This window comes from Pseudorca crassidens, chromosome 3 (assembly GCF_039906515.1).
Source record: "Pseudorca crassidens isolate mPseCra1 chromosome 3, mPseCra1.hap1, whole genome shotgun sequence".
NCBI classification, from domain to species: domain Eukaryota; kingdom Metazoa; phylum Chordata; class Mammalia; order Artiodactyla; family Delphinidae; genus Pseudorca; species Pseudorca crassidens.
This window is the reverse complement of record NC_090298.1, coordinates 76,000,693-76,012,755: the sequence shown is the minus strand read 5'-3', so window position 1 is coordinate 76,012,755 and position 12,063 is coordinate 76,000,693. Positions and strand designations below refer to the sequence as shown.

At 35.4% G+C, this 12,063-nt stretch overlaps 1 protein-coding gene across 3 annotated transcripts in view; it reads left to right on the top strand.

Annotated features, from left to right (window-relative positions):
* Positions 1-12,063, top strand: part of KIAA0825 (KIAA0825 ortholog) — a 403,281-nt gene that overhangs the window by 214,034 nt on the left and 177,184 nt on the right. The window contains exon 22 of one of the 3 annotated variants that reach the window (XM_067731233.1): positions 1,058-1,097. The exons of the other annotated variants lie outside the window; for them this stretch is intronic. Within the exon in view, the coding sequence (XP_067587334.1) occupies positions 1,058-1,097 (40 nt within the window). The remainder of the gene's footprint in view (positions 1-1,057; positions 1,098-12,063) is intronic. 3 annotated transcript variants of the gene reach the window in all.

The following is a 12,063-nucleotide window of genomic DNA, read 5'->3' as shown; positions in this document are numbered from 1 at the left end:
TCAGTTTGGCTGTAGATGACAAGAACCTTGACTGCTTTCAGGGTTATTGGTCATCACTGAGTATCTCAGTTTATTTTTGTTGCTATATCAACATAAAGAGAGGAAGTTATCTCTTTGAAGATATTTTTATTATGACATAATTAGAGAAATTTAAATATCTCTTAGGTATTGATATAATTAAATATTATAATAAGTATGAACAACTAATAAAATTGTTCACTTTATATAATATTTTATGTATTAACATTTATAACAGTATTTATTACAGTACATTTGTAATGTGTTATATATGACATTAGTTAGGATACCAATAGTGCTTTTTTATACTACTGTAAATGAAACTTTCACCTTTAAGTACCTTGGGAGTGTAGCTCTAAATTTGATTTTTTTTCCATAATATGAGATCTGGTGAAAAAAAATTTAAATCAAGATATTTTGCATCCACAATATTTGTATTAATATGTTTGAAATTTATTTTGTAATAAACTATAAGCGATACATACACGTGTATGATTTCAAATGGTACAGGAACATAAGACACGAAATATAAAAGTTCCCCTCCCCAGCTCCTCAATCACACAAGTTCCACTGCACTTGCAGCCATTTGAACCATTTCTGGTTTTATTTCTTTTGGTTGATAAATCTAAGGGATAGGCTACACCACTATTTTTTTTTAATCTATCAACTTAAAATTAGTATTTACGGGCACCTTGCAAAAAAAGATTTAACTCACACTACCTCCTCCTCTTCCCTTCAAGCTCTGCTAATTGAATTTTCATTTTAGTTCTTCTATTGCTCACCTTTATGTGATATAATATAACCTGTATTTTAAAATCAGTTTGTATTTTTATTTTAAAAAATTTGTATAAAGTAAAATTCACTCTTCTGGCTATATAGTTCTGAGTTGTGACAAATGCATAAAGTTGTTTAACAATCAACACAATCAAAATACAGAGAATTCCATTTCTCAAAAAATTCCCTTGTGCTGACCCTTTGTAGTCAGTTCTTCCCCCATCCCAATCCCTGCTAACTACTGATCTGTTCTCTGTCCCTGTAGGTTTTTTCTTTCAAGAGTGTCATTGCAAGAGAATTATGTGGTATGTCACCTTTTCAATCTGGCTTCTTTTACTTGGCATCATGCGTTTGAGATTCTTCCACTTGCTTGTTCTTCTTCTAGAATAGCAGTCCATTGTGTGAAGGTACCACTGTCTGTTCATCCACTTACCTGTTAAAGAACCTTTGCGTCATTTCCAGTATTTGGTGATTGTGAATAAAGCCTCTATAACCATTTGTGTACAGGTTTTGCATGAATATAGGTTTTTATTTCACTTGGACAATACCTAGGAGTGGGAATGCTGGGTTGTATGGTACATTTATGTTTGACTTTATAAAGAAACTACATCTTCCTGTATTTTATGTTGCCTATGAGAAATCTAATGGCAGACGGTTCTTCTCCTTATCATATCCCTGGATGGTGCCTTTTTTGTTTGTTTGTTTTTTAAGTAACTCCTCCCAGCAACCGCCCCTGGTCATTCTGAAATGAGATTGTGTCAATGTGTGAGTCTTTGGTTTCTCATGGCACTGAGTAGGCCCCTTCGATATTGTGATTTCCTTCAGATTCAAAGATTTTTTTTCCTATTTCTGATTATTCTCTTGGCCCCCATCCCCAGTTACATCTATATCCCTTTCTTGAATTCCTGTAAAGACAGACGTTCTGATTTATTCTTTCCTCAGATACTACTAGAGGCTTCTTAGCCTTCGTCCGTCCTCTCATTCACCAACTCTCTATATCCTTCCCACCTCTTTTTCTGCAGCTAACTCATTCATTTCTGTGGCTTTAAGGGATTATCCCAGGTATCCAGATCAAATGCATTCAGGGGCTGGGCAAATAATACAAAAATGTAAAGGCGAGGTATAATACAGTACAGGGAGGTGAATGTATACCTAGATAAAAACATCCAAATTTTATCTTTTTTAATGCTATGTTAGCTAAATAACGCATGTCCTCAGAATGGATTAGGTCCACCAATATGAACCTCTAAATCTATGCCACTGAGTCATCTGGAGCTCCAGTTCTAATTGTTCAATAAGATTCCAGATCACATACACACTTGGATTTTTCACTGTAATGATATTTTAATGTAGTAACTCTCATCTCATAAAGTAGTCCTAACATGATAATTATCTTCATTAAAAAATGCCTCTTTAGAGTTGGGTTATTTCTATTCATAGCACTAACGTTTTTCTGGCCTCAGCCTAGAAACCTTCAATTACTTTGCAAAATTTCCATCTCCTATCATTTGTATTCTGTTAGACACCAAACGCCTCCGAGTTTGCCCTCGTAAAAATAAAATATTCTAGTTTTCCGTAAAATGAAAGTTTTCTAAAGCCACAGAGAGATGTGGGATTTAACAACTGACCTGGAAGCTAGTGAATCTCTTATTGTCAAATAATTGACAATTCTAGGTTAATGAATTAAAACCTATTAATAGTCAGAGTCCTAGGGTAAATGGAATTGGTCCGGGCTGACCAGATTTGGAAAGAAGTCAGTAAACTGATTAAAGTTTTGTTGTTTGCCTGTCTCACTTGCCCAGAAGGTTCTTTTCATCAGGATTATGTCTTTTCCATAGTTGTTCATCTGGCTCAGCCTGAACCAGTGATGAACATCCACTTGTCCATTTCAGCAAGTCAGACCTGTAAAGGACTTAGAGAGTTAGGACTCCCTGGAAATAGATAACTTTGTGTAAACGGCAATTCAGACTCTTATTATTTTATTATACAGAGAATACATTTGTTAGCAGATGAAAGTAAAGTATTATGTAACCCACAAGAAACACTGTGTTGATTATAAGGATACTTCTATTTCATTATTCAGTCCAGCAAAACTTTGAGTAAATAGATGGATCTGTGACTGTTCATTCATCCATCCATCAAACATTCACTAGGTACAGCAGATAAAGAAAGGAGCCAGACACAGCCTCTGCTGTCAAGGAACTCAGAATCTAGTAGAGGAGACAGACTAAAAAATCAGTGGTTATAGATACTATAGAGGTTCATGCAAGAGCCCTGGAAGATCACAGGGGAGGGAGAGCTCACTCCAGTGAATGCGGAAGCAGTCAGGAAATCCACCCGGGACGTGGTGATACTTGAGCTGCGTATTGATGGTTGAACGTGAGTCAGCCAGGGAGCCAAGGTGAGCAGTGGTCATCCAGGTTATTTTGGCTAGAGTAAAGGTCTCTTCACTGCATTTTTCACTTCTAAATCAGTTCTATTTGCAACATATAGGCACAGTGAATGAATGTTAGGATGCTTAGGACAAAGTCAGATGCTGAATTGAGTGAGGGCTGGTGGGAGAGAAGGGGGGCACCTGTACTACTTTGTCCCATAACTGGGGAATATTGAAGGAGTTACAGATTCTTTCTTTTGACTCCTTGGCCTCATCTGACGCTGAAGGTTTTCAGGAATGTGTAAGAAATTGCTGGGCCAGTGTAATTCGTAGATCAAACGGCCTTGTAGTGTGTCACTAAAATTCTATTTGCCATACATTTATATGGCTTGGATAAGCCTTGGCTTCCTGAGGGCACTCTTGGTGGGTGACTGATGGTTCTTCAGACAAGATGTGCTAGTTTTGGGGTTGTTTTGTTTTTTATTTTATTTATTTATTTTTGGCTGCATTGGGTCTTTGTTGCTGTGTGTGGGCTTTCTCTAGTTGCGGTGAGCAGGGGCTACTCTTCGTTGTGGTGCGCGGGCTTCTCCTTGCGGTGGCTTCTCTTGTTGCAGAGCATGGGCTCTAGGCGCCCAGGCTTCAGGAGTTGTGGCTCGCGGGCTCAGTAGTTATGGCACATGGGCTTAGTTGCTCCTCTGCATGTGGGATCTTCCCGGACCAGGGTTCGAACCTGTGTCCCCTGCATTGGCAGGTGGATTCTTAACCACTGAGCCACCAGGGAAGCCCGTAGTTTTAATACCGGCCTTGGTCAAGTAGGAGAGGTACACCTGATTTGTCGTGCTCTTAATCTCTCGGTGTACTTGCAGCTTGTTCAGGAGCTGCACAGTCTGTTCTTCAGTGCTTCACTTTCTCTCTGAACCGTAAGAGTTACCTGACAGTGGTGGGAATGCCCAGGAGAGGTAGCGATGCTTCCTAGTCTGCATGTTCATGTTTGTTGCTCTGAACTAGCTGGTCTGAGGTAGCCTCAAACTAAATCTGTAAGACCCCAGGGAGTTTCTGAAGAAGAAACTAAGTGGAATTCTTTTCTAATTAATTGCTTATTTTTCTCATTTAGCAAATAAGCTAACTGGGATTTGAGGACTGACATTTGATTTTAGCAAAAGTACGTGCATGTCAGAGATAGATGCTTGTTCATCACAACTCCAAGAATGTGGATTATATGTATGATTTTAATGCATTTGTTGGAAATAATGTTATTTTTCACAAAGTAAAAGCAGTCATAATTTTGCTACAAGGGGGAATATTTGCTTTCTCTCACCTTTTATTTAATAATTTTACGTTTTTAAAAGCAAAACAGTACACAATTTGAAAATGAAATTTCCCCAAAGTGTTCAGTTTGCTAATATGTTTTTCATTTTCTTCATTATGCTATAGTGGAATATTGCCATACTTTTAAATGTGCAACTTGTCTCCCTGGAGGCAGCAGATGGTGTGACTAGTCTGTCTTTTGGTAAAGGACTTATCATGAGAGATGGCAACTAGGGCTGGATGGGATGGGGGTCCTGCCCTCAGAGAGCATTGACTCTCAACTTATTGCATCATTACAACATTTTATAAGTTACTCTTTGTAAATATGAAAAAACCCCTGCAAAATTGAAAAGGTTTTGGTATGTTTTAAAGCTTCCTTTTTCTTAGTTTATATAAGAAAATATTTTATTTAGAAACTATTTGAGTTATTTCCACTATAAGTGTTTTCCTCACTGAATGCCTCACTGCTAGAGGACCAACTGACCTCTTGGGCCAGACACAATTTTGTTGGTATTTCTACCCTAGTATATGATCTGGTTTTCAGCTTTGAAAGTCTGGTAACTTGGTTTCATACAGAAATATTGACTCACACTAACCAAACTCATCAGACACTTGTGCAAAACCAGAGTTCCAGTTTACTAATTTACAGTGAAAAATACAACTTGAAGCAGATCTGTTCATTCTCTCTCTCAAGGTAAATTGACATCAGAAAGAAACCACGTTATGACAAAAAAAATTTATTCGATGAGTAAGAGTAAAGCATCTCTCCATGGGGCTATGCCTGCCGTTAAGACCTGATTCACATGTTGTGAGTCAGGGTGTCCTTGCTTCTGAACTGTGCTAACAAGTTTTTATTCTTTCTGGACATTTTTGGTCCTCTGCTGACTACTCTGTTTTCATAATCTTTTTAAATAAAACAACATAGGTGGGGAAATACTTTCCCTCTACTCTCCTAGGTCTGATAGCTGGGTCTATGAAATAAATGGACAACAGACAGATTAACAGGAAAAAAGGTTTACAAATATATTAATTTTTAATATTACATGCAGGGGGGCATTACCAGGGGGGAAAAGTGAATACCCCCCAAAATGGTGAGATTTGAGAGCTTATATATCATCTTTATAGGTGAAGGGGAGAAGGAATGTAGGCTACTTATGGGAGAGTAAAAGATATTTAGGAAAGATGAATGGGCTTTTAGAAGAATAGATGGGAGGTATGATAGTTTGTGGCAAAGTTGTCTGGTGTGGTATTGACCTCTAATCTCTTTTCCTGTGGGAAGAATTAGTCTTCCCCTGGTTAATGATACACCTGGGAAGGGGATTTATGGCAATTGAGTTCCTTTTGGAGAATCTGTCTTTAGGCAGATAAGGGGAGTTCAGAAAATGCCTCTCCCTGTATTGGCTGTGTTTGAAGTGTCTTCAGCTCAAAATAATCAGTGCACCAAAGCAGCATATTTTGAGGTGGCATGTCCTGAAATCCTTCAACAGCTAATAAGTACTTAACTCCCAAATAGAAAATAGTCTTATCATAAGTGACAAATCCAGGAGAGTGGTGTTTTTTTCTGTAATGCTGAGATCAATTAGCAATGTCTGCCATAGACAGGAGAGGAGCATGATGGCTTATGTGATGCACATCTGTTCATCGTGGCTTAGATCCAAACTTTAGTTATGGAATCAAATAATACTCTGATTCACATTTAAGAACAGCACTCTGCACCCTTGGAAATTATTTGAGAACATGCTTTTAAAGCTGGAAGAAATCTTAACTTCCTCATTTTATAATTTAGAAAACATTTGTCTTGAGGGCCTTACTGAAGACATGGAACTAGCAGGTAGCAGAACAATGACTTAAGCCCAGGGTTTCTGACTCATGGTCCAGCATATTTTCTTATAAACGATAGTAATAGATCTAAGAATCCTAAAGACTGACGACTTTATTTTCCAACTTAATTTGAGAAATCTCTTTTCCCTGGTAGGATTAAGTTTTTTATTCTTTTAGATTAGCAAAATGAACGTGAGGATTAATTATATAGAGCAGTGGTGCTTAACCTTGGACACATGTTAGAATTATTTGGGAAGAGTATAAGGAAAAAAAAATCGACTAAATAATTTCTTAGGTGAGGCACAGCCATTCATTGGTACTTTTAAAAAGTTTTCCATGTGATTTAACTTTGCAGCCAAGATTGAAATAATTGATACAACAATTTGAAAACTTGTTGAAATAATCAAATACTTTGTGAATGCTTAAAAGTCACTGTTGACATTGTTCAGTTAAGTTCTTGAAGGGATCGATATTTTTATCAGCCAAAATCACTTCTTTCCAAATAAACATCACCACATTATAAATTAAGATTAGTACACTACTCAGTATTTTTTATTCCATAATTCTTAATATAGTCATCAAACAGGTAATTGGAAAAGTAGCAATGATTGTGATGATAATAAAGATCAGAAAGTGGTAATTGCTAGAATGGAAACGTGATTCTTTACTGCTCATTTATTGATAGTACTGAGAGTTTTGTTAGTCTTTCTGTCACTTAAATATAGCTAAACTTTGTATTATATATGTAAACTGTGGAAGGGAATGCTGGTCTAAAATCTAGATTAAAGAATAACAGGTATTTACCTTTAAAATAAATTTTAGTATTTATTTAAATATTATTGACGTTTTAGAGATTCATAGTGCTTCAAAAATGAAGCTAAAGTATGAAGCCCTAAGAAAAAGATTCCTATCTTCCATGTTTCCTTAATTTCCCACCATTTTGTCCTATACTGGACTGTTTTCACAGTAGGCCTTCCTCTTCTCTAGTTAACACTTTAAAAGGATAGGGAAGGCATTACGTGTTTTTGTTTTACATGGCTTTTCAGTCTCTAGGGCAAGATTGGGGGAAAAGCAGTTGCAGTGCGGCCTTGCACTCAAGAAAAAGTCATAGAATAGCAGACACACTTCAAGTAGAACAACTGAAGGTGAGAACCTTGAAATAAGGCCTAAAAATTTCCCAATTGGATTAATCATTTATAGACAAAGCTAAATGGCTATCTGGTCATGAACTAGAATCTTTGTAGTTCTGATGAAAGTAGAAGTTCGGTACAGCAAAAGAGCTGGCATTGTAGAAGCCCTCTTACAGAACAGAGGATTCAGAATTATCACTCTAAAATTTGACACTGAAATATGTCACAGGAAAGCTTTTTTATGTCTCTTTGGATTGGCAGGTTATGACAAAACTGCATTCATGTTACTTGAATACATCTTTTGTCTAGTTTTACATGCTTTTTGACTTGTCTAGAAAATGACATATTGAGGTTTTCATTAGCTTTAACTAGGTGTGATTTTCTTATGGACGATACCTCAGCAGGACTGCAGTTTGAGGCGAATAAACCAGTGAAGCTCAGAAAGGCCATAGCCCTCCTTCAGATGGTAGCAATGAGCTGAAAGACTCATTAATCAACCACAGAGTCACAGGTGTGATGGCTTGCCTACAAACTGCCAACAGACTGTGAAAGTCACATCCCACAGGCTAAATTGTCAAACTAGACCCATCCATAAACATTTTAACACAGCAAAATTCCAACTCTTTTGTCTCTAAGATGTGATTTAGAAATGTTAAATTTCCTCCAAACCTGCTATGAAATGTTTATTTTATTTCATAAAATTCAAATTTCTTGAAAAAGACTCAGATTTGGCATTCTTTTCTATCATAAAATTTTATATTAGTGTTTTTATTTCTCATTTTGTTTTCTATTGGTTATTTGCTCTCCTTTATTTTAAGAATCTATTCTTTCGTATTACATGAACGGGTGGAGGATCGAATTGGCCTGTGCCAAAGCTTTATCAGTAGTAAAAATCCATTTTTTAGCACGTGCATTAGCTTGAGTTGTGCCATTCAGAAGAAAATGTCTGTAGATATGTTTTAATGGGAGGACTATGTAAACTACTTTTATTTTTAAATAAAAGAAATTTTTACTTCAGGTTAACTGCTTGATTTGGGGGTTTTTCTTTTGATCTCTACGAAATCATGATTTGAATTGTTTTTTTGTTTTTGACTTTTTTTTTAAACGGTGCATCACCAAAGAAGTCAAGTTAAATCTTAAGCTTGATGTGTGGTTTGCCAGGAGCCTTGCAACAAAATGGTAGTACGTTTTTAAATGAATACATGCTTTACATTTTGGGGGGAATTTAGTGAAATCCAGTGGAATAATATGTCATGGCCTTGAGTAAGTCTGACATTCCCAGATCTGTAACTCCTACAGTAACTTGTATTTTTGCTTTTGGTACAAGTGGAAGTTGATACATAAAACCAAATGATTTTTTTCTTTTTTTTTGCCTCACTGCAGTTTCATTTTATTAACTTTAAAACATTGAATAGCACATTGGTGCTCATTGAGTAGAGGAAATAGAATTAAGCATGGTGCAAATCTAAGTTGTTTGCACTCTCTAGGCCCTTGCCCCTTAAAGCTTGTCCCACGAACAGCAGCTTACAGCATTAGGCTAAGGTGAGCTGAATAGTTCTTTTCTCTTACTGGTTTCTACCTGCCATCCAAATATCATCCCAGCAAATACCATTATAAAGAGAGTTCTCATACTAAAAATCATATCCAACCTCTCTATTTACTTATCTAAATGTCTCAAACAATATCAAATACAGTGAACACTGAGTTGAAAATAGAATTAAAACACTCCAGTAACATTGTGTGAGGTGGGATTTGATCTCCTAAACATAGCCAAGTTCACATTAAATATACAAAGGCCAATGATATTATAGCAAAGTATTTGTTTATTAAGTCTGGATATATTACACTAGTGTAGGAAAAGGCAGAGTGTACCCAAAAATGTGTAAGACACATCCTTGTTCATAAAAAGCTTACAAACCATATTTTCATATACTATAAGGCAGTTTGATTATGAAGTTCCAAAGTTCTTCTGTGGCCTCATTCTATCTTTTTAATGTTTTAATATTGAAAAAGGCAGAAACATTTTTCAAAACAGCAGGATTTTACAATGTCCCTTATGAAGTTCATTACCTGAATTAAATGTTTTCCTTCATAGCTAATTCCGATTAAAAATAAGCTCAGTGAAGTATGTCTCTTTTTTTTCTCACTTTTCTGAGCTGTTTTCTGTGTCCCTTGGAAAAATAAGAATAAATATTTACTAAATAGACTGTGATGTAAAAAAGGAGATAGAAATTACAATTTATATCCTTCAGAGGGTCATACTCTAATTCACATTCCTTGCTAATTTCTGTTCTGCCAAAATACTAATAGATTATATATAAATTTCCATAAAATACTATGATGACTACCCTATGTTGACCTTAACTTGATATTGAAGAGTTACTCTGAAGGAACTGAGTAGGGATAGGGGGGTAGGGGTGGATTTTTACAACTAGAAATTGATAAAAAGTTAATTTGTGGCCCAATTCATGGTTGTCTAAATAAAATGAAACAAACTGATATTTTTACAATATCAGTATACAATGGAATTCCTAAGAAAAAGGAATCAGTATACAGTATACAATTTCTGTATACCCAAGATTCTACGGGGAATTCTTGGTTAGGGAGAAATCAAGCTGATTTACTCTGCGTATACGTACTTGCACAGAGGAAGCCCTCACTCAGTAGTTATTTAGATTTGAAAATAGTTGGAGGATCACTAGCAATACAGGATTGTAACAGAAAGGGAATACAGGGGAATGAGAATTGTATGCTGAGAATTTACCGAGGTACTAATATTTCTATCTTATCTGTGATCTTTATTTAACTGAATTAAGTTTGATTGAGAACAGTAAACAATACTATGTGATAAATTAGAAAGTAAAGTGTATAATAAATATGATGATAAAGGTTAAACTTCCAATTAAAAGATACATAAGCATTTTGAAATTTCCATTTACATACAGTATTCTATGCTCATGTTAGTCTGAAAACATAAATTTTCCCCTTCTCTTACCCCTTTTGCTGTCTGTGTACATTGATGCATAACTTTTGGTAACTACTCTCTTGTTGGCAAAGATCAGAAGAAAGAGCTGTCACATCATAGTCCCATCATAGGTGGAATATATAACTGAATTAGCTTCATTTTAATGGAAATATGTATAAAAAGATGCTGCCATTGGGATCTTTGAAAAGCATGCCTTGAAGTAAGCTTAATGACCACTTATTTTTTACCTATATTGTTAGTGGCTTAGTAATTGCTTAGTAATTACACACTCCTCCCCCATAAAATAATATAGAAGTGTTCCCTATACTTGTCATCATAAAAACTCTGAGAACTACATTTAAATACACATACCCAGACTCCTAGCAGTAAAGTGTTAATAAAATTAATAATAAAAAGGTGTAATGATTTCTACTGGGATAATTACATGGGTAATTTAACAGTAGATTTGGATGAAACTGGAAGCATTTGTATGATATACAGTTAAAACTCTGTAAATGGTATATAGAAAGTCAAAGGCTGTCCCATTGTCTTTTGGATACAAAAGGAATCTTTTAAAATGTTAAGTAGTAGCAGTGCTTAAAAGATAAATTTTCTCTTTTATTATTCTAATAAATAACTCTTTAAAAATATTTGACTCATTGTTGTTTCATGGCTTTATTGTCTGTTCACATTTTTGAAGTATAACTTTATACCCTCACAACGAAGTTATAAATCCAGTCTGCTTGTTTTTTAATTTTATCAATTAAAATGAAAGAATGAACTACAGCCTCTCAAATAACATAGTTTGGGGCAATTTTCAACTTGATCTGTACTCTTTTTAGCTTGTTTCCACACAAGAATATTCTTGACTATCCAATGAAAACATATTTTATAATGTGAAGGAATTTGTCTTCTAAAGGAAAGCCTATGGAGCCTCATATGTTTAGACCACTTGTTACTTGATTGGCAACGTGCTGTACATTTTTACATAAAATTTTAATTCTCAAAACATTGTGTAAAACACTTGTCATATTCTTAATTATAAAGTTAAGAAAATAGAGTGAAAGAAGATAAGGATTTGCTGAATGTCGCACAGTTTTTACATGACCAAGCTGGGATTCAAGTCCAAGGCTGATGGCTGACTCCAAAGCCCAAGTCCTTTCTACTACAGACTGCTAGCAAAATACAAGTTGTAATGATATATGACTGAAATATTTTGTTTTCTGTGAACATGCATGTAATATACATATGCTATTTTTAAAGATTTTATTGTAAAATATAACAAACAGAAAAGGACATAAAACTTAAGTGTGACGCTTTATGAATTATCATAAAGCAAGCATTCATTTACCACCACTGATAACCATATCCAGGAATAGAACTTTGCCAGCACCCTTGAAGCACCCCACCCTCACGCTCCATTCTAAATACCATCCTCTCCCTTTTTCCCCGAAGACTAAGCACTATCTTTACTTCTAACACCATAGTTCAGGTTTGTGTTTTATTTAACTGTGGTAAAATATACATAACATAAACTTGCCATTTTAATCATTTTAAAATGTACAGTTGAGTTGCATAAGTAATTCACATTATTGTACAACCATCACCACTATCCACTTCCAGTACATTTTCACTTTCCCAAACAGAGACTCTATACCAATTAAACAAGAACT